This window comes from Dromaius novaehollandiae, chromosome 1 (genome assembly GCF_036370855.1).
Source record: "Dromaius novaehollandiae isolate bDroNov1 chromosome 1, bDroNov1.hap1, whole genome shotgun sequence".
Taxonomy (NCBI): domain Eukaryota; kingdom Metazoa; phylum Chordata; class Aves; order Casuariiformes; family Dromaiidae; genus Dromaius; species Dromaius novaehollandiae.
This window is the reverse complement of record NC_088098.1, coordinates 51,751,647-51,773,272: the sequence shown is the minus strand read 5'-3', so window position 1 is coordinate 51,773,272 and position 21,626 is coordinate 51,751,647. Positions and strand designations below refer to the sequence as shown.

The 21,626-nt window shown below is 53.0% G+C and overlaps 1 protein-coding gene across 7 annotated transcripts; it reads left to right on the top strand.

Moving 5' to 3' along the window:
- Positions 1-919: 919 nt before the first annotated feature.
- SEPTIN3 (septin 3) lies at positions 920-20,981 on the top strand. 7 transcript variants are annotated; one of them, XM_026101239.2, is made up of 10 exons: positions 920-1,400; positions 9,383-9,574; positions 9,822-9,950; positions 10,259-10,340; positions 11,100-11,237; positions 11,540-11,657; positions 12,468-12,563; positions 14,624-14,723; positions 15,193-15,244; positions 16,538-20,981. In XM_026101239.2, exons 1-10 carry the CDS (start codon positions 935-937, stop codon positions 16,671-16,673), a joined length of 1,509 nt encoding a protein of 502 aa, XP_025957024.2. In that variant the 5' UTR covers positions 920-934; the 3' UTR covers positions 16,674-20,981. The 7 variants fall into 7 exon arrangements, with proteins under 7 accessions (XP_025957024.2, XP_064367828.1, XP_064367826.1 ...); XM_064511758.1 differs by having other exon boundaries at positions 920-1,436; positions 14,627-14,723; XM_064511756.1 differs by having other exon boundaries at positions 920-1,436.
- Positions 20,982-21,626: the final 645 nt, after the last annotated feature.

Sequence of the window (21,626 nt, the reverse complement as noted above, 5' to 3'; positions counted from 1 at the left end):
GAGGCACTTGGCCATTTCGGGCGCACCACAAGCAGCTCATTGTCGTGGCCGGAGGCGGCTTTCACTCGCCCCGGCGGAGCTCCCCGCTCCGACTGGGGCCGCGTGGGCCGGTGTCCCCAGCTGGCCGGGGCTCGCCAGGAAAGACCCCGTGAAAGGGCTGGCCGTCTCGCAGCTGAAGGCCACTCTGTGGAAACGCTGGTCATTCACGTGCCCCTCGGCCTTGTTTTTCCCTGGCGCTGCCTGAGAGCTGCCTTTCACACCCTGCCCACTCCTCCCGGCCCGCCAGGGTCCCCCCCACCAGAGCGTCGCCCTCTCCCACTGCCTCTGAACAAAGCTGGGAAAACCTCCTACGAGACGACTAAGGGCCGGGCAGAAGCGGCCAGAGGGAGGGAAGGCGGGATGGAGGGCAGGACAGGCTGGCAGCCCGCCGGGTGCAGGCTGCGGGCGGACGCAGCACCCTGGGCGCTCGCGCTCTGTGTGTCCCCTTGCGGGGTGCCCCCCCGCGCCCCCATTTCGGGACCAGGTAAGGGCTCGGCCCCCTTTCACGGCGCGAGCATCCTCCGAACAGCTGCCGGGCAGGACCTGCTGGGGCCTGCGGTGCCCCTGCGTAGGGCACCGGGGGTAGCTGGCGGCCGGCAGCGGGGCTGGGGCCGGGGGCTAAGCGCACCCTTCCTGCTTGTTTTTCCAGGCCGGGCTGTGGCTGCCAGCGCCGGGGATGGACGAGGACTTCACCCCGGCCCCTCACCGCAGGCGTCTCCCCACCCCGGGCTCCTCCTCCGGCCCCAGCCGCATCCCGGGGCTGGCCACCCGCCCCGCGGTGCCTGGCGGGCTGCCGCTCCTCGGCCCACTGCCCCCGCCAAGGGAAATCGCCCCCACATCTCTGCCCCGGGGCCATGCCCTCGCCGGGGGCCGCGGGGGCGCCCGGCCTGGCCCCATGGAGCCAGGCCCCATCTCCACCACGGCTGGGCCCCTGCCGCGGGCTGACGGCGCGGCGCTGACAAAGCGCAGCTCCCTCTCAGTGACCCTCCGCCACAGCGGCTGGGCGGCCCCCCGGGACCGGCAGCGCCTCCCAGCCCCCCGGGAGCCGCTGGCCCTGTGCGAGGTGGCTGCGCCATGGCCCCAGCCCTTCCCCGCCTCGGCCCCCTCGCCCCGCCGGCCGCCCCTGGGCGGCAGGGAGAGGCCGGCCGGGGCCGAGGGGCTGAGCAGCCCCCCGCCAGCCCGGGGGGAGATGCCGGTGGCAGTGCTTCGCCCGCACCCTGACACCCAGAGGGGCTCGGCCCCCGTCACCCCCATCCTCCCTCGGCCGCGGCACGACGGCCCTGGCAGCACAGAGATGGCGGCGAAGATGCTGGGCCCCGGGCTGCAAGCGAGCGCCGGCGGAGGGAGCACGGGCAGCACCGGTGGGTCTCCTCGGCCCGGCCCAGCCTGGCCGGCACGTGAGTCCGACGCGGAGGGCGCGGGGGCACGGGCAGGAGGGCATCGCTGCGCCGCGCGGGACCCATTCCCACCAGGAGACTGTGGGAGCAGGCGAGGGGACAGGGGTGAAGGCAGTTCCTCTCCCCGGGGAATGTCTCCCCTTGGGCTCTGGGTCACGCATGACAACCACAGGAGTGTGTTTATAAGCAGCAGGTGAAAGGTGAGCAAATTACTCCAATACCAACATTTTAAGGAGAAAAATCTGGTGGTCGGAAGCTGGTGTGAGGGCCGGGGTGTCTCTACCCATGCATTTGCCAAAGGCAGTCACCTCTTCAGACTATCCAGGCTCACCTGAGCAGCTTTTCAGTGCAGAGGGTGATTTCTAAATGCTCCCATAACTCACAGTGGATACGGCTTTCTTTTTTTGCCGTTGGAAAAGGAGGTGCTCAAAACCCTCCACAAGAAATAAGCCAGCGGGGCACCCACAGCTGCCAGTGGGACTGCCACGCAGCAGAGGGACATGCGGAGACCTCCCGGAAAGGCCTGGGCAGAGCAGCCTGGCCCTAAAAAGAAAACGCCGTTGACCCACTGAGGTGGCGACGTGCCGGACACTGCCTTCGCCCCACCGAGCCGGAGGTGGGAGTTGTCCCAGGCGGAGGCATCTTGGCACGGCGCCGCAGGGCTGCCGCGCTCAGCAAGGGCACGGCATGGGAGGGGCCTGGGGTACCGCTCCCCAAAGGGGCTCGCAGAAGGCTGTGGGGCTGCTGCTCCCAGGCGAGCCAAGCCACGCATGGGATAATCCTGGGACCTGCAGATAATCCCCTGAGAGAAAGTGGTGCAGAGGGAGGGCAGCGGAGGGGTGAGCTCAGAGCCTGCCTTGCGCCCCCCCTACGTACCTGTGACCAGGACAGCCAGTGTTGTTCCCCATGAGACCTGCTTTGGGCCCGTCCCCATCACCAGAGCGGAGCAGAGCCCTCCGTGAAAGAAGGAATCGAGCCAGCAAATAGTAGGAGAAGGAAGCGCGGAGGGAGGAAGGGGTGTCCCCCTCCAGACGCCTCCAGCCCCTGGCAGAAATGCAGCCGGGCGCATCTGCACGGCTCTCCAGAAGCAGGCACATCCACCCTGACACATGCACACGGGCACAGCCAGGCACAGATGCCTCCGGGGGCACGTAGAGATGTGATCTCTGCACCCTGACACAAAGGCACACGTCGCCTTGCTCATGCCAACGCTGCTGGCGTGGCCTGCAAACGGCACCTCTCCTTGCTTGCTATGCACACACATGCACGCACACACACATACACACACACGCATGCAGAGGGGACGGCTCGCACTCTGCCTCTGCACCAGGGGCTGACAGCCAGGAATCATGGTGCCAAAGGAGAAAGGGTTTCTCATGCCTCCAAAGCTGAGCTGAAGGGCAAATTGCTTTTGATGAGCTATCCCCAATTCCCTTTCTTCAGGAAAGCAGGATGAGGCCTTGCAATCCCCTAAACCCAGTAGACATCTACAGAGAGAGGGAGCAAGACTCTTGGCATCGCTCAGCCCTGCCAGAGCAAAACCGCAAGGGGTTAAATATCTCCCTCCATAAACAAGTGGCTACATCCAGAGATGCTCTGCAGACAGCAGCATGCCAAACTGCTGGGGAATAGGGAGGGAAAGAGCAAGAAAACATGTGTGTGGTGCAAGGAGGGGGGGGGCAGGCGTGTGCTTGGGGGGCCCCCCGGACACATGGAGCCCGTCCCTCGCGGCCCCTGCAGCCCTGCTCCCCTGCCCACCCAGGCGGGGAGGCTCTCGCAGGCTCCAGGATGGAGCCGGGGGGAGGGCGCGCGGGGGGAGATTTTGCAGCGATGTTTAATATTCAGGTCACATGACAATGGCAGCAGGAGCAGCACCAGCATCCCCGCTCAGCTGAAATAGCCACTGGAGAAGGAGGGGAAGGAGAGGGGGGAGAAGAGGACAGGAAAGAAAGAGAGAGGTAAAAGCAGAGCTTCGTAGCTCACCGCGCTGCGCCAGCATCAGGCTAGAAAACTGGGGGGAAACCCACCCTCTTGGGAGAGTAATCAGAGACAAAGGAAGCTTCATGTTCAAAGGTAGGATGCTCCGGGCTTGGCAGGGCTGGGCGATGCTGGAGGGGCACTTGGGCTTTTTGTGCATGCACTCTCCGCGGTACCCCCATGCTGCCAAGCTCTGGCCATTGGGGATGAATATATCCTCCAAAGGGCAGTGGAAGAAATTGGTCCTGGTGTGTATTTTTTTTTCTTTCTGTGGTAGCAGTCTGGCATCAAGGAGAAAGAGCAGGGGCGGTTGTGGTGCTGATGCTGGGTAGCTGTCGCCAGGGGCTGCTCTGAAAGAAAGCTATAATCCCAGCCGGCCCGGAGCTGGGGAAAACCCCCAAGCTGCTTTGCAGCTGGCTTGTCCCTTCCACTGACAAGTGGTCTCTGCCAGGGCAGTGGGAACGTCTTGTGTGACTCCCTAGGCATCGGCGCCGGAGCCAGCGGCAGGCTGGGACCCTCTGACACCAGCAGGCAGGAGGGCAGGGGGACAGGCAGCTGCAGGGAGATGGGGCACCCATGTGCCGGCATCCTCTCACCTCATGGGACAGTCCTGCCACCCAGGCTGCGACCTCGGGCTACGGGGCACACGGGCAAGGACTGCAACGGTGCAGCCCAGTGCAGGCACCGAGGGGGACGGCTTCCTCCCGAGAGGTGCCGAGGCATGGGTGCGGGGAGAGGCATTTGGGGAGGCGGGATGGGGGGACGTGCTGGGGCGGCCACTAGGGAGGTGCGGGGAGCCCCACTCGGGCACCTTCACCTCCACCGTCTGCATTTCTAGTGAGGCTTCAGCACACTCTGCCCCAGATTTCACTGTGGCCCTGGCAGAGCCGGGCTCCTGCCCCAGCCCTCTGCAGAGTGGTGAGGGCTCCCAGAGGAAGGTGGCCCCCAGGAAGGCTGCAGCAGCCCGAAGGGCTGGGATAAGTTTCACGGCCCCACTCAAAACACCCAGTGGTCCCTAGGCCAGGCAAAAAGACCTGGTAAAGAAAATGCCTGTGTTCTGCAACCTGAGGTGAGGTGGTGTGTCCAGCACGGTTTGGCCTTTGCACTATACGCTGGGAGAAATGCCGTCGGGATCATCATGGGAATGGAGGGAAAAGGAGTTTTCCAATGGACAAATGCTTAATCCAGTACCTCCGTAGATGTGAAGCAAGGAACAGATATTACTGCCTGCAAGCCACAGGGAGAGCCACACTACAGCAGCAGCTGCTTGCTTTCCTAGGGACCTGATGTAACCTGCGTAGGGCCTGCTCCTGCAGCCGCGTTCACGCACCAAAGCCTTCCCTCCTCCACGTGTGGCATCAGCAGGGAGTGGGAATGCGAGTCTGGGGCCACATGGGTGAAGGGGGACGGAGCAAAACGTGCTTTTGGATCACTGCCTCCAGCTGGAGCAGGATGGCCTTTTGCTGAATGGGAGGAGACCTACAGGGAGTCTGTTGATGTGTTACGTGAGGGTTAAATAGCCTTTCCTTACTGGAAGCTGGATTCGTTGTGAACGGATGGTTTCTACCCCTCCCTCCGTGTTGCCTCTCAGACAAAGAACGGGAAGACAGGGGGAGGGGATAAGACTGTATCTAGGTTATCGGGTCTAGTCTGCCTCCAGGATAGGAGTAAACGGACGTCCCCACCATCTGAGCCCTGTAATGCATCTTACAAGGCTACCTCCGTCTCCAGATAGCTGTTGTGAATGTCAGAGGCAAGTAGATGTTAACGGTGTGGTGCAGCAGTGGTGTTTGCTGCTGGCTATGTACGCCGGCCTTCCAGTGAGAGGTTTTGGGGTGGACTGGTGAGTGGTTAGGCAGGGGCTAGCTGGTCCCGCGGGTACCTCTCTGGGCACCCATTGCCCCCTCTGACCCTGCCTGCCCTGGCCCAGACACTGCAGCTCTCCCTGCTGTGGGCTAGGATCTGAGCGTAACGTCTTCTCTGAGCCAGAGGTTATCAGCTAGCAGCCGAGCCCAGGCCTCCTGCTGGGAACTGGGGAGCAGAGGTATCACCAACAACCACCCTCTTAAATCAGCCTTTGCTTAGCAGACAGAACAAAGCAGCAGAGAAAAGGGTGGTGATGCAAACAGCGGATGCATATTGTCAACCTTGGCTAACCCCCTACTCATTAGAAGCTACATTGACAATAGTGACCTGTCATATATTCATTACAGGGACAGGCAGCAGCTGAAGGGGCTGCAGGATGTGCCTGGGATGCATAATGCTACCCCTTGACCATGCACTAAGAGCTTTAATGAGGTTTCATAGCAGTGTTAGCATTACTTCATATAAAACAGAGATATTCCCAGCAGACCAGGCAGATACATTTCCTCCCTCAAGGTGTTTCTCACGCCTCTGGTTCTGCACACCCTGACCTTGCCGGCATGCCGTTTCCTCAGTTGTCTCTTTGGATTCCTCTGTGGAAGCCGAGAGGTGGAAAATCATGTGCACAAAGCTGAGCCCCTGGATACCTCTTTGTAAAACGGGGGCTTCCCTTTCAGATGTGGCATGGGGAGAGAGGAAGGCAAGTGAAAGAGGATATTGTCTACCCTGAGACCTTGAATATCCAAAATCAAAACTCCTTCCCCCAGAGCCACATCACTGATAGAAAATCCAGGAAATATTTAAGGAGACTTTAGGAGTTCTTTTTTCCTGATTTGAGGGCTTTTTGTAGGTGCTTACTTCAGGCACTTAAGACATGACACTGAAAAGCTCGCTCTAGCCACTGCAAGCTCCCAGCCCCAGCAGCAAAGCCTGCAAAGAAATGTCCAAGTATTGCAGTGCACAGCAGAGTTGGCAACATCTGGCAACTCTGGGCAAAGCATCCCTCAGTGCAGCGAGACTCGGGGACAACTCATGAATGTTCCTGTGAACCTTGAGGTTGGCTGGCAGCTCCGTCCCTCCTTCCTTCTCCCCATATAAGAAAAAGGAGTTAAAGGAATAAAGGAGAGGGTAACAGACTCCCAAAGGAGAAGCTACTGCCCATGCAGCAAAGGGTCCTGGGCCTGTCCTGCTCAGCCCATGCCATCAGCCCCACAGGGAGGCTGCTTAGGGAACGCCTGTGTTCCCTTCTCCGGAGATGTCTTTGTTGTCTAGGCTTTCTTCTCACCTCAACCTGTTCCGCATTTGCCTCCAGGGCTTTATTCATCCCCTATTACTGTAATAGCCAAGTGCTTCACTTCCTTTAATATACTGATCCTTGTGACTGTCAGAAGGACTCTTTGGCCATTGGGAGACAGGAAGGAGATGCCATGGGAGGTGGCAAAGACGGCTCAGCAGGGCAGGAATGGGACCTGAGCTCCTCCTGTCTGGCTTGCTCCCGCGGGACTGGGCTGCCTTTCCGCTCTGGTCATACAGCAAGACAGTCTCCCCAGTACTGCTGCTGGGCTGCAGCCCCCTGCCCCACATCCCACCATCATTCCCCTGCTCCACAACTCAGTCTGGAGTATGGGGGCCTCAGTGCAGGCTGCTCTGGGAAACCATCCCTCCTCTTACCCCTGCAGTGGAGGGTTGGCACCTTGTGGCCAGGAACAGCAAGCAATAGCTGTGCTTGCCTTCAGCCTTTGGTCTCCTCCTTACTCATCCTCACATGCTCGGGCCCAGACACTGATGAGATGCTCTCCTGAGCAGGGTTGTGTGGGGTCAGCACTGGAGGATGCCGCATCAGGAATAGGGGCCTTGGCACAGCCACACACCCACAACGTGTGTTGTGTGGGGCAGACTGAGAGAGGATGAGCAAAGGGAAGGATGCAGGAGAGCTGTCTGGATTGGCCCTCTGTGCTCTGCCAGATAGATGGGCTTTCCTGGCTGGCAACAGCTTTGAGAAAGCTGGAAAAAGACAACAGGAGCCTCAGGGGATGCTTTGTCAGCAGGAAAGGCACAGACTAGTTGTGACGCGTGTACGAGCGGATTGCAGCTGAGAAACACTCAGCTCGGCAGGCTGCCTCAACCTAGAGCTCCCCGTTAGCATAAGGAGCTCAGATTTGCCAGCTTGGCTCAGGCCAGCGGTCCATCTTGTGCTGTGGCCCCTCCAGGCTAACGCTCACTGCTCCAGAATAAGGTGATGATAGCTCAGAGTGCACCCGCTCAGTGGGAAAGAGCAGGCAAGGGACATCCTCTGGGCAGGTCTGTCCTCTGCGGGCAAGGTGAAACAGAGGTGGTATGAAGCAGAGACCCTTAGGAAATTACCAGCTGCGCTATGCTTGGGTTGCTGTGCTGCTGTGCTCTCACAGGTGTAATGCAGCCCTTCTGGAGGGAAAACTTCTCTTCCCAGTTTAACGTAAAACACTTTCCAAGTGGTGTAAAACGAGCTGTGTACAGGCACCTTTCTCCTTGCTAAGGGTGGCCCTTCTGCAAGTTCTACTCCAGGCATATGATCTTGGGATATTAAAGCTTACATAAAACAAAAATTTTTCCCTATGTAGAGCAGTCCTTTGTGTCTGCATTGAAGCTTTGATATGGCAATGATGAGCAGGGTAGGTAGACAGATGCCCATGCAGGCTGTTACAGCCTAACCCTGTCCTTGAACAAAACCCCTCTGACCTCCTCTCCACCCCTGTCTCTGACTGACCTGGCTGAACTGCCACCAGGGTCCCAGACTAGTGCTGACAGTGTCCCCATCTCAGCCACCTCTGAATTGTCTTCCTCTCCAAGTGGTGTGTCATCCACCAAATGGCAGTTGTCTGCCTGACCGCTCGCCTGCTTCTCTGCAGCCAGTGGGTTCTGCTGAGAGGAGCAAAAAACCCACCAAAAGGATTTAAAGGGATAATTTAGTGTGGATTATTTGAACTGAAGTGGTAACCAAAATAAGCAAAGTGCTTACCAAGCAAAGAGGCAAGCTGTCCTTGTCCTGAAAAAATAACCATCTAATGAGACAAAGCATGGGGGAGCCAAGTGATTAGAGTGGGAGAGGCTCTAGTTTGCAGCTGTTTTGTGTATTGAAGGTATTCGGTTCCCATCCTCTTCAACTTCTTTTCTTCTTTTCTGGATTCATCCCTCAAGCTTCCTTTCCCCACAAACTACAGCTTTCCTTCTGTGTCCTGTCCTCTCCCAACATCCAGCTTCTTCCCATGGCGGGTGGGAGCTGCTCACTAATGAGAGAAACAAGAGACGGAGATAAGCAGATGAGGCCTGCCCCAAGCAGAGTGTGCCATTACCTGATAAAGAGAGTCAGGGAGGCTGGAAAGCCCACAGGGCCTTCCCTTTTGCTGGTCTGTTTTACATGGAAGAACCAAGGAGGGGACAGTGAGGAAAAAAAGGTGCAGTTGATAAGTTTCTTGGTAGACATGACAAAAAACTCCAATCTACAGGCTGGAGGCAAAAACAGAGGTTGTGGCCATACTTTGCACTTCCACCACTACCTTCCTCTAAAGAGCTCAGAGCGTGTGGCACAGTGAGTAACGCAGCCTCCCCTGGAAGAGAAGGGCTCTTCTCTCCGCTTGTGGCCAAGCTTGCAAGGCCTCACGTTAAATCCCAAGCTCTGTTTTGATGCCAAGGTTTGACACATGAACATTTTTGAAAGGGAAGTCTGTTCCATTCCAAATTTCAGGGCACATGCTAAACTTGGAGGGGATAAAACACCAGTGATCTTGGTGTGAATGGGGGGAAAAAAATGGAGCTGCACAGATCTTCTGGTATCTGATTAGCAGCATGGTCAGCTTCGCTAGATCTGTTGCTGTTTGGAGGTAGCCATTAGTATGCTGAGTGTTTGAAGAGCCCCACTTTTCAACTTCCAAAACTAGAGCGATATATAGAAAAGTATGCTAGAAACTTTAGATGCTCCCCCATGAAGGGTCTTACTGCTAAAATCATTTTGTTCAGTCATGCTCAACCACCAGCCCTTGAAATGAATTGCCCTTGGCCCCTGATAGGATAGCAGGGAGGCCCTCATTATACCTGAATGATGATTTTCAATCTTTCTCCCTGTGCAGGGCCAGTGGAGGGCAAAAACGAGGCAGCCATGTCTGAACTGGTCCCAGAGCCGCGGCAAAAACCAGCTGTGCCAATGAAACCAATGGGCATTAATGCCAACTTGCTGGGCTACATCGGGATTGACACCATCATTGAGCAGATGCGCAAGAAGACCATGAAGACAGGTTTCGACTTCAACATCATGGTTGTAGGTAGGCAGGAATCAGCTGAAGTCCTGGGAACCATGGTAGGACACTGTCCCATGAGGCCAGGTGGGAGCGCAGGCCGCATTGGGAAGTATGAGGGAACAGGCAGTGCTTGCAGTGGGGGCAAAGGGCAGCTTGCGCAAGGCAAGAAGATACCTACAGACCTTTCCCTCGCTAGTCTTGTTCTGTCCTCTGGCCCTGCACATCATCAAGCTGTGGCAGATGTCACGAGCTTCCTCTTTGTAATCCTCAGGTCAGAGTGGGCTGGGGAAGTCGACACTGGTGAACACCCTCTTCAAATCCCAGGTGAGCCGCAAATCTTCAGGCTGGAACCGTGAGGAGAAGATCCCCAAGACAGTGGAGATCAAAGCTATTGGGCATGGTAAGAGCTGGGCTGCTGCAGTGTGGGCAATTCCCATTCTCCTCAAGAGCTCTTTAGGCCACAGATTGAGCACAAAGCCATTTTCCTGTGACAGAGTGGTTTAATGCAGAGGTTATCAAAATTTGGAGTAAGAAACCGAAGTGGGATCACAGCTGTCCAGGCTTGCAGTGAGCCAGCCTGGCCTGTTCATGCTTTCTGGGCAGGGGTGAGTGTAGAGCACTCTTGTTCCCTTGCAGGGCACAGAGATGTGTTTCATGATGGAGCAAGTCCCCAGGGAGGTGTATGATCGTTTGTAATTTCTTCCCCAGTCATTGAAGAAGGTGGTGTCAAGATGAAGCTGACAGTGATTGACACCCCAGGATTTGGGGACCAGATCAACAATGAGAACTGGTGAGTTTTACACAGCCAGGGCCTTGTGCCCCAGAAAGGGCTGCATTTAATCCAGCAAATAGAGTAACTCCGACCTACGCGGCCTGGAAAAGGTCTGGGACTGTATGGCACTCAGGGGCTGGGGGAGGTAATGGGGATATGAAATTGTGAGTGCTCTGATTTCATGTGTTTGCTTGGAGGTATGCACACATTACACAGCAAGTGCCTATTTCTGTGCCTTAAAACCTTTGGTCCCACTCAAACACTCACCTCCTCCCGCCTCTTCACTCTCAACCCTTCAGCCCTCCCCTAATGCATGTAAAATGCAGTGATGCTGTCAGAAAACTCACTGCCACGAAGTCAGGCAAAAAACTATAATCCCCTTCCCAGATTGACAGTTCCCCCAAATTCTACATACATTCCTTTACCTGAAAGTTAGCAGATTCAAGTTCTTTTGCCCATACTGAGCCAACTCCAAATTTTTCCTATATTTCTCACAAAGAGCAGCCTTCAGCAGCCCCTTGCCATGCTAACAGTGGGTCTTTCTTTTTCCCCTTCTAATTTCCCCTTCCCCCCCCCCCCCAATTTCAACAGTGGTTTTGCAAAAGCCCCTGATCTCAGCTACAGAAACTCTTAAATATCTCTACTGATGGTGAGATGGTAGTGGAGGATTTTTTATACCCCAGAGCCTGCTTTACTGCTGTCAAAGCTGGGAACACTGTAGGCAGGAACATGAGGAGATTGTACCTGTCTATTCATCTCTCTCTCCTACCCTAACAGCTGGGAACCTATTGAGAAATACATCAATGAGCAATATGAAAAATTTTTGAAAGAGGAGGTGAATATTGCAAGGAAGAAACGAATTCCAGACACGCGAGTGCACTGCTGCCTCTACTTCATCTCCCCCACAGGCCACTCGTACGTATACAATCCCCCTTCCTTTCTCAACCCCACAGTGCCTCTGTGGCAGATACATACTTTGCACTGCTCTGTGTCAGCCATGGACCCAGGGATCCTGCCTGTGGGGCTGGCCACACTTTGGGCACTGTGGGACTTGAAAGGGTCTAGGATAACAAGGGAGTAGAAAAGATCATGGTGGCAACAAGCAGGGAATGAACAAGGGAGGTTTCATTGATGCATTGATGCTTGGGAGGGTCACTAGGATGATGGATGGGGAGGGTAAAATGATCCCTTTCACGTTGCTCCCTCCCGGGCTGCAGCCTGCGGCCTTTGGACCTGGAGTTCATGAAACATCTCAGCAAGGTAGTGAACATCATCCCTGTTATTGCCAAGGCTGACACCATGACCTTGGAGGAGAAGACTGAATTCAAACAAAGAGTGAGTATCTCCTCCCTTGCATGGAACCCTTCTCCACCCCAGCTCAAAGATGGGAGAGATGGGCTGTCTCTTTCCTCCTGGGGCTGCAGCACAGTCCACAGTGCCTGCACAGAGTCCTACACCAGGTCCTGCCTCTCTGACCAAGAGCCCAGGTGTGGGGTAGCAGTGGCTAAGTGCAGCCTGGACTGCTTTGCCTTTCACACCTTGTGGCTGCTGGCACTACTCCATGCCCACAGAATTGTGCCCCAGTTCCTTTCCTTGGTTGTATCCAAGAGCGGGCTTTGAATGAACGTGTGGGCAACAGGTATCTCCAGACAGAGGTACCTGTTATTGACACGTCTGTGCTCATGAATCCCATTTCTGGGTTTCTGGGAAAATGTTGTCTCTTGACCCAAAGGGACATTCATAGTCAAAAAAAAACCCAATAAGGATCTGGTAAAGACAGCACAGTGAAAACCAAAAAGTGCTTGAGTCTTGAGACTGTCCTGAAGATGTAGCTGTTTGCAGGCTCTGAGGGCACCTGTTAGAGGGAGAATAAAGATGTGTATCCCTGTGACATGCCATGAGGTGGTCTGCCATGTGACCTGTGTTAACCCATGATAACCCACAGCTAGATGAGTAACTGGGGTTGAGGAAGAAAGGCTTGTCATTGCTGCCGTAAGTCCTCACTTTGCTGCACACTTCCCTGGGAACGGTCCCTCCAGCCTTTCCTCTCTGGGAGGATATGCCAGGCATGTTTGCCCGGCTGTCCTGCCTGCCTTCCCTTCAGGCTTGTGTGGCTTTTTGCTTCAAAATGTTCTCTCTGCTCAGGTGCGCAAAGAGCTAGAAGTAAATGGGATTGAGTTTTACCCCCAGAAAGAATTTGATGAGGACCTGGAAGATAAAACAGAGAACGACAAAATCAGGGTAGGAAACACTTCATCATGGGAATGGAAGGGGGGATGAGGACTAGTCAAATTTAATGAGTGTGAACCAGACACAGAGTCGCTAGAAGGTTTTAAGTGCTTTATGGTCCCTGGGTGAAAGATGCAATAAATGTAAGGGATGGTCATTCGTCCTTTCTAGTTTAATTTGTCCCTGTCATTATCACAGAGTGCTATGAGGGCTGAGTGAGGAAGGACCATGTTTCACCTTCTCTTGCTGAATGCTCTGTTTGGCCTGTGTTAAGGATAAAACAGGCCTGGTATGTGGCTGATGCCCAGCCTCTCACTGTCCCAGACAACTGCCCCATGAGCACTTTCATCCACTGATCAAACTCTATCTGAAAAGCAGTTCAGTTTGTTGCTCCCCTAGTTCCTGTGAAAAGGCTTGTCCCATCCTTCCCTCATCAGAGTTAGAAACCACCTTGTAATTTGCAGACTGTGTTTGTTCATGACCAGCTTGTACCCAGGATTATGTCTGTGTTCTTGTGCCAACACTGACTTGAGCAGTTCTCCTGCCTAGTGATTGCTTCCACTGCTCAGGCATTTGTAGAGAACCACATTATCCTCTGTTGGCTTTCTGGTCAGCTAAATGAGACAAGCTTCCTAGAATGGGCTTCCCATTTCTTGGTACCCCATCCTCCTACTCACTTTTTTCTGCACTTTCTCCAGTTTGACTTGATTCCCCAGCAGAGTATTGTGATACCGGTACCCGATGCTCCCTGCCTCTCCTGGAGAGATCTGAACTGTAAGCCCTTGGACCACATGTGCTTTTTAAACAAACACATCACATTGGAGCCTCGTGGTCATCTTGTGACTGACTAGCACATGCAGTCCTTCCCCTCCTTCAGTGGTTACTTGCTCATGAGCTCCCAAGCTGTAGCAGAAATTCTTGCTGTTATTTCCTGAATGCTGCCTTTCATGCCTCAAACTTCTGCACACCTTCCTGGATAACAACCCAGCCTGCCTCTATACTGACAATGCCTCCTGGCTTCGTGACGTTAGTGCATTTAATTATCCCACTCATCATTATTGTGGCAAGGCCATTAGTGAAAATATATTGGCTTCCATGACAGTCCTCAAGAAACTCCAATGGTATCTGCCTCGCAACCTGACACTAGTCTTTTCAACTCTCTTTTCTTGTCACACCCCTAGCAGAAATTCCCATGTTCCCCAGCTTAATTAATCATTTCCCATATGGCAACACAACACATATTCTTGTGAAGACCAGATAGGTTTGACGACTTCTCCAAAACCATTACTGTTTTACACATTTTGTTCTGCACTTCAGCCCCATGGCCTTAGGGTTTGGTAGTTTCACATGTAAGAATCACTTTTTTTTTTTTAATTGCCATTCCTGGGATAATTGAAGTTCCTTCCCAGGTCCTAGGGCATCTATGAAACACAGTACATCTATGAATATCTGCAAAACGTTATGGAGATACTAGGGTCTCCTGCACCCTGCAGCCTGGGAACAGGTGCTTTCTCCCCCGTTCAGAGATTTTAAGTTCTCTGATAGCCTCACCTATGGTCGGGGGGGAGCACCCCATCCCATCCCTGGCCTTTCTGAGTGCAACCATTTCAGATATTAGATTTTGAACATTCATGTGTCCTGTTGGAGGGGATTATTTTGAGTCCTATCCTTCTGGTTAGGGACTGCAAACTCCTTGGTGAGAAATACTCACTGCAAACTATCCCTGTGAGCAGCCTTCAGCCAGTAGATCTTCTTCTCGTTACACCAAGCAACCTCCTTCTGGTCGCATCTCCCCTTTAGAAATGCTGAGGATGTGTGCAGAAAAGCTCTGCCCCATCCTCCAGAACCCTTGGCACTGCTGCAAACTGCACGCTGAGCTCTGGAGGTGCAAGGACACCTGTAAAGTAAGGGCTCAAAATGCCAGGGATAGCGCTGATGGGTGAAGAGGACAGCGAGTTGAAGTGTTGCTCTGGAAAACTTGTTACTTTGCAGAAGGAAAGGTGGATGGGGAACAGTGATACTGCTGCTCACTGGAATGGGTTCGATAGGTCTCTCCACCTGTCTCTCCCTAGCAGGAAAGCATGCCGTTCGCAGTAGTGGGCAGCGACAAGGAGTACCAAGTGAACGGCAAAAGAGTCCTGGGCAGAAAAACACCTTGGGGAATCATTGAAGGTAAAGAAACCCTTGCTTCTGGGAAACTAAAGTATCTCTGCAGGCCCCAGTAATAGACCAGGGTCCAAACACATTTCCTGTGGCTACCTTCCTGTGCCTTTTGTAAACTTTTTAAAACCGAGCAAAAGAAGAAATTTCAGATAGTTCTGTTTGTAAGGAACTGCCATGTTCACTGCAGTACCACTAACTGGCAGAAGCTGGAACCATGCTGAATACCACCAGGAGGGAAGCTGATCTCCTGAGGTTTTCTTGATTTTCAAATGAAAATTCACATATGGCTGCTCAATGCCTGACAGTGTGTCCACTCAATGCTTGACAGTGTCTGGTGTCCACACAACAACTGTCTGTCCTTTTTTAAGTATGCAGTCTCTGCCCACCTGGAACATGCCTCACAGCAATGACCTGCCCATGCTCTGTAACCATGAAGGGGTTATTAAGAAAATATAACAACTACTTTCTTTCTTTTCAGTGGAAAACCTCACTCACTGCGAATTTGCCCTACTTCGAGACTTTGTCATCAGGTGAGGCTATGGTCGTGCACCAGTTTGTTCTTGATGAGAAGTCTTCCTGAGACTGCACCCCTTAGAGTGAAATAGCCCCCATGGGAGGGAAGAAAAAGCATGTTCCAGGCAGTGAAAGCTTGTGTGGACACTCCGAAGGATAGTTTGGACTGAACTAAGGGGTAGGATGCGCTAGTGGCTCTCTTAGTGATGTGGCCTACCTCACCAAGATATAGCGTTAGTTTTCATGTATGATATGGATGCTTTGAGGAAGAGCAGGATGCTAGCACCCCGTGCCATCCCATTTAGCATATTAGGTGGCAACAACTTCTCGTTGTTGCCAACATATGACTAGGCTAGAATCAGTGAGAAAGAGGCCCCTACCCAGTCCTAGACCATGCCTCCTACCCAGCTTGAGGGATGCCCTGGAACATAAGATCTGGAAGTGAAAGGCTTCATATTTCATTCAGCTTTCATTGTCCTGTCTTATTCATATTCTATTCTATGAAGCTATCTCAGCACAAATGATATCTGCCCTGAATTCTGCAGAAGACCTGCAAAGAGCCAGGGTGACATCTGTTCCCTGTAAACACAATAAGGTTTTTAAATAGGACCAAAACTAAAATATAGGGGAAATACACTACAAAGCCAGAGCTCTGTGACTCATAACAGCTGTAGATATGGTGGTAATAAGACACGTGGCAAGGTACAGAGCTCTGACATCACCCTACTACCCTCTTTTTGTGCTCAGGACAAGTTCGTAACAGTGGTACTTACCAGAGCAGTTGTGCTTTCCCCAAGTCTTCTAGTAAAAACATCCTAGCCAAGTGATAGTCACAAAACAAAAAACAACCCAAGCCCACAGGCTTTTTAAGGAGGTTAGATACTACTGTTCATGGCAGAGTTCTGCAGGTTATGGTCCCCAGTGCACCTAATACACATTATCATCTCAACACTGCTGGAAGCAGGATGTGAGAAGATATGAGTCACTGCCTGCTCTCACACACCACAATGGCCAGTAGCTGTCTCCACTGGCACTGGTTTGAGAGGGGCATGGCACTATCAAGCAGAACCAGGGATTTCAGCCAATATCCTACATGCTGTGTATGCATTCTCTTGAATGATGATGCTCCAGCTATCAGTTGTGTTATGGCATTTGTACAATAAGAGCAGTATGTTCGTTAGCCAGACTGACTGAAGGAATCTTCCATTTATCTTGGGGAATAAAATGATCCTCAGAAGACTAACACTAACAGCGCTGATGCTGGTTATTGTATCCTCTTTGCAACCCCATCTCCACTTTGTCTTCTGCAGGACCCACCTTCAAGATCTAAAAGAAGTGACCCACAACATCCACTACGAGACCTACAGGGCCAAGCGACTGAATGACAACGGAGGGCTGCCCCCCATGACCGTCGAGACAGAGGAAAACCATGAAAGTAACCTGTGAATGACCCCTCCCTGCTGTCACCCGTTGTCTCTGGATATGACAATCCATCCGTGCTACCCTTGACTCTACCATGGGCCTGTCTTGGAAACGTGGCGCATCCTCTGCGTGTGCGAGAGGATGTGTGCATGCGTGTGTGTATGTATACCTGTGTGCCAGGGTTGGACCAAAGCATCTCCTTTGTCCTTCCCAGTATGTCCTCATTCTTGTTTTGTTTTTACACAGACTGTCATCTTCCTTTTTCTCATGTTCTGTGGCTCAGATGTGTGTCTTGCTTAGAGGAAATAGGGCTGGGGGGTTGATTTCTGGGAGCAGGAGGGCTCTGGAGGTGGGAGGTATGGCATATGGAGTAGGCTGTAGTCCTGTGTTTATCCCTTGGAGACGCAGCAAGGAGAGACTCCCAGGAGAGATGGTGGAGTCAGTGCATGCAGTGTCTTCCAGTGATGGCAGCAGAGCTTTCTGCTGGGTCCTTGGTGGGTGAAAAGGCAGTGGTTGCTCTGAGGAGTATGGGGGAGGGCAGTATTTTTTCCCCATTTCTTGCTGTGGCTTCCCAAGGGGAAATAGAAATGTGGAAGTGGATAGATGCGGGAAGTGACATACTGACATGTTTTGAGGTCCAGGCCATGACTGATGGGAGGAGACACACTAGTTCTTGGGCCTTACCATCTATTTGAGAAGCATCAAAGTATTGAGGGAAATAGCCATATTTTCCAAAAAAAGCAAAACCAAGAGGAACAGAATGTGTTTCTGCAGCAGAGGATGCATTTTCCCTGCCTTGTGCTAAGATCAAAAGCCATCCTTGAAGGTCACAGGCTTTTGATCCTGTGTAGCCTCCAGCTCCGACCGAGCTGTCCTGAGGCTACCCTACCTCATGCCCAGCTGCAGCAGTCTCTTCAGCCTCTCTCCACCAGCGCCAAGCTGGTCCTGGCCATACCTTTCTTCTGCAGCACGGTCCCACTGCTGAGGGGTGCAGGGAACACTGTATCATGCGGGGCTGGCTGGGGACTCCTTGGGGACAGCTCTGCTCAGCACACGGCCTTGGGCTAAGAGAGTTGCTGAGGGTGACACACTGGACCAGGGTGTCTCCCTTGGTCTCCACTGGTGGCAAGAACACAAGAAAAACCTTCTCTTCACTAAAACGTCTATTTGCTACTCCAGCAGTCTTAGTCTGTGCTGCCCCTCTGCCCCTCCTATTGCGCTCCCAGCTTCTAAGTCCTCCTCTCTTTTATTTTTCTCCTCATTCCCTTTTACCCCTCTATCTCTTCCTTATTCCATTTCTTTCCCTCTCTTTCTCTGTTCTCTACCCTGTCTCTCCTTCATTTTCTCCAAGTGTTTTAGTGTTCCTCTTCTCCAAGTTCTTTCTTCCTTCTCCCTCCCCATCTCTTCACCAGCTCTCACACATGCTCCTTATGTACATGCTTTTGTTGTGCCATGTTCAGAAGCTGCTGTTTTACCTTCCCTTGTATGGGACTGGGACCCAGAAGCAGACTGTGGAACAGCAGCTTTACTGAAGGCTTTATTGTCCTGTTTAGCCAGTGTCCCCACGTCAGGGTTGGAATTCATTTTCACATTGTAAAATACATTGCTTTTAGGAAAGACAAACACACCTGGCCTACTCTGTTCCCCGATCCCTCTGGCCAGTGTGGAGCAGGCCTGAGTATTCAGCCTCCAGCTGGGCACAAGGAAGGTGGCAGCACGTGCCCTCTCAGGCAGACAGCAAGGGCTCCACTGTGTCAGGGTGCTGTGGGGTGAAAACTATGTACCACAAGGAGGGAGAGACATCACCGAATTCAGTTATGTAGAAATGCACTTTCCCCCTTTTGCCCAAGATTCCTGTGTGCTGGGGCTCCCCGTCCTCCCTGGGGCTCAGCTGCAGCCTTGCCCCTGCCTGCCGCCACATGTGCTTGTGATGCTGCTGGGGCAGAGAGCTGCAGTGGCTGCTGTATCAGCCCTCCTTGCCCATCAGCAGGGATATGTCCTCACATCTGTTTTCAAGGAGCTGACTTCCTTCTTCACACAGAGGCCAAGTCACAAGTCAGTGCTGTTACTGAGAATAGCTTTAGTTTTCTTCATCTGAGGCATCTTAATCCAGAGGCATCTTCACATTTGATCTCTGGTGAAAGAGCACTGTCAGCTCTTTCCTCTACGTAGCTGAGCCAGGAAGAAGGCATCATAGCTGACTGCACAGAAGGGAGGAGGGACTCAGCCCCTCCTGACAGATATCACAGCTGCTGCAAGTTCGACAGCCTCTGCCTGTCTGTCACCTAGCGGATGCATGTCACACAGTTGGCAGGGGCTGTCGCTTCCAGAAGAGCGGTAGGTTGTATTTCAAATGCACATGGAGAATGCCATGGTGTGGGACTGTAGCAGCACGAGTAACGGGAAGTGCAGTTGGTTAGGGATGGGCAGCTGGTAAGGCTGACGCAGGAGGGAGGAGGAGATCCTAGCGAGTGAATAGCTGGAGATGACTCAGGCTAAGTCTGAGGTTTGCTGACAGAGCAGTATGGGGGCCAGCCCTGGGAAGGCAGAGGGTGCTTCGGAGACACCGAGCCTTAGCAGAACCATGTAAGAGAATATGTCCATGATGTGGCTTTCTCTGGTGTTGTCATTGCAAAGCAAAAGTCTCTTCAGTTTCACTCCTATCTGTCCATACAAGTCAGCCATTCTCAACATCACAAGGATGTGAAGGCCCTACTGGTCTTTCTTGGTCCTTTCACCACCCATGTTCATGGCTCCCAGCACTCCTGTATGCAGTGTGCACACATAGTGTTACCTCCTCCTTCCCATTCGCACCAGGCCTCCCGGGCCCAACAGAGAATAAAAGCCTCTTCACTGGTGCAAGCAGCTGTATCACAGACCTCACAGACAGGGAAAATGTCCTGTTATTGCTACTTGTCCTGCCATCTGTCTTGGCCATTCACAGCCAGACGCAGGGTAAAAGCCTCCGCACGGCTCATCTCCTCCCACTGGCCAGACCAACGTGGACGTGACTGCAGCATCACTGGCTGCCATGAACATCATCCCGGAGTTCTCTGCTGTGGCTGCTTCTGTCCATGCTGTACATAATGTTTTAAACCCAGTACAGCAGGAAAGACATCTCCAGTCCTCCTCTTCTTCACTGAACTGAAGCCTGAATCTGCGCTCTATCATATTCAGCAGGTGCATACGGAGGTGCTTCCTGTACTTGCTTTCTCACGTCTCTCTTTGACAGCCGTGCTGCTGCTATAAAGAAACTTTCTTGCCGTTGGGCTTTGTCACCCCAGGCTGTGACATGCACCATCGGTGCCAAGTGCTGCAGGGTGCCTTTTTGTCTGCAGTAGGTTCACCTCTGTGACTTTTGGGCCCAAACATGGGTTATGGCAGAAAGCCAACACTGCCCTGCTTAGTGAAAGCAAAGTGGTCCTCATGCAAAAAAAGAGGGCAGTTTTCCATTGCTTATAACTTGTTTCAAGCTCTGCTCTGCAATTCCCAGTCAGATCATGGACTACTTTTAATGGACCCATAAAAGTTCACTGAGCAAAGCAAGCTCAGGTATGCCACACTGCCATCCAGTCATGCAAACATCCTAATGGCATCTGCATATCTACCAGAAAGTCTTTCTATGTCCACAAGTGACAAAAATCAAAAACTGCCCATGTTGTGTGACTGCAGAAGATAGGAGTCTGTTGGAGATAGGTCTCTGCTGATGGAAAAGCTGGGAAAAGCCTCAGTGGATCCTAGCTCTCTCGTGTCACCAGCTGATTCCCAGGGTGACCGCAGCAAATCAGATGAACCCCTCATAGTCACCACTTTAATGGTACGCAACACAGAGAGATGATAGAGTTCAAACTTTACCCGGGAGGTATGCAGTCTTTTAGCATTCAAAGACTCATGAACTCTTTACCATGTAAGTTATTCCCAAAGGAAGTTTGTAATGCGTGGTAGATCCCAAAGGCCTTTTTTTATACTGGACAAAATATCATTTAGGCTAGCTAAGGTGCTAACTAACATTATGGCAGACATGGTTTTGCCCTTAAAGAGAGCAAGAAGGGTTATGATTAGACACTAGTATTTGCGGTTAATTATAAGGGCAAATTAATTAAGATCAGCTTATGTTTTTAAGCAGGCATCTCGGAGGGCAAGGCTGTGTAAAACATGGTGTTAGTCAGTACCTTTGGAAGGGGATGCGTATTTCCCCCAGCCTCAGCAAGCCTCTGAAAAAGGGCAGCAAAACGAGGTGCTGGAAGGGTTCATTGAGCCCGGGATGGAAAGGGAGTGCTTCAGTGAGACGTGAATGGAAGGTTTGGCAGTATTTACATCCAAAGCTTTCCCTGAGTACAACCAACCCTGCCCAGCAGCATCAAATCCAACTGGGGAAACACCGGAGCCCGCTGGAAACATCCAAGGCCGTTCCAGAATTAGCTTCTTCCCCAGAGGAAATACGTAGTTTAATACAAGAGGAATAATCCCAGTAAGCCACCACATCGTCCTCCGTAACTACTGCAGCTCGCACGTCCGGCCTGAGGGGTGCCGGGAGACCGGGGCAGCGGCAGAAAGGCGGGAAGCAGCCAGGCGCAGGCCCCGCGCCGGGCCCGGCCGAGGGAGCGCGCACACACACACACACACACACACACACACACACGCCAGCCGGGTGCGAGCGCCGCCAGGTTTAACTTTCTCTCTGTGCTGTCCAATTAAACACAACTTTGCCGTTTGAACTTCGCCTCGTCTGTTCCCTGTGCCCCGCCGGGCCAGGGCGGCAGCTGGAGGGCAGGCTCTGCCCCACAGCACTTGAGGCCAGGCTGAGGGAACTGGGCCTGGGAGGGCGTTTTACCAAAAAAAAAAGCCCCACGCATTTAGCTGCGGATTAGGGAAACCAAGAGGGTAAAAAAAACCCCAACTCTTTCACAGCTGCGCCATCACAGGCCGGGGAGGGGGGAGAGAACAAGGCGCCCGATGACGTCACGGAGGCGGAGT

Coding starts and splice junctions, on each gene's coding strand:
- SEPTIN3 (XM_064511756.1), top strand. CDS start 935: ATGGAGCCAGGCCCCATCTCCACCACGGCTGGGCCCCTGCCGCGGGCT. Junction 9,951..10,258: donor GATCAAAGCTATTGGGCATG/GTAAGAGCTGGG, acceptor TTTCTTCCCCAG/TCATTGAAGAAGGTGGTGTC. Junction 10,341..11,099: donor CAGATCAACAATGAGAACTG/GTGAGTTTTACA, acceptor CTACCCTAACAG/CTGGGAACCTATTGAGAAAT.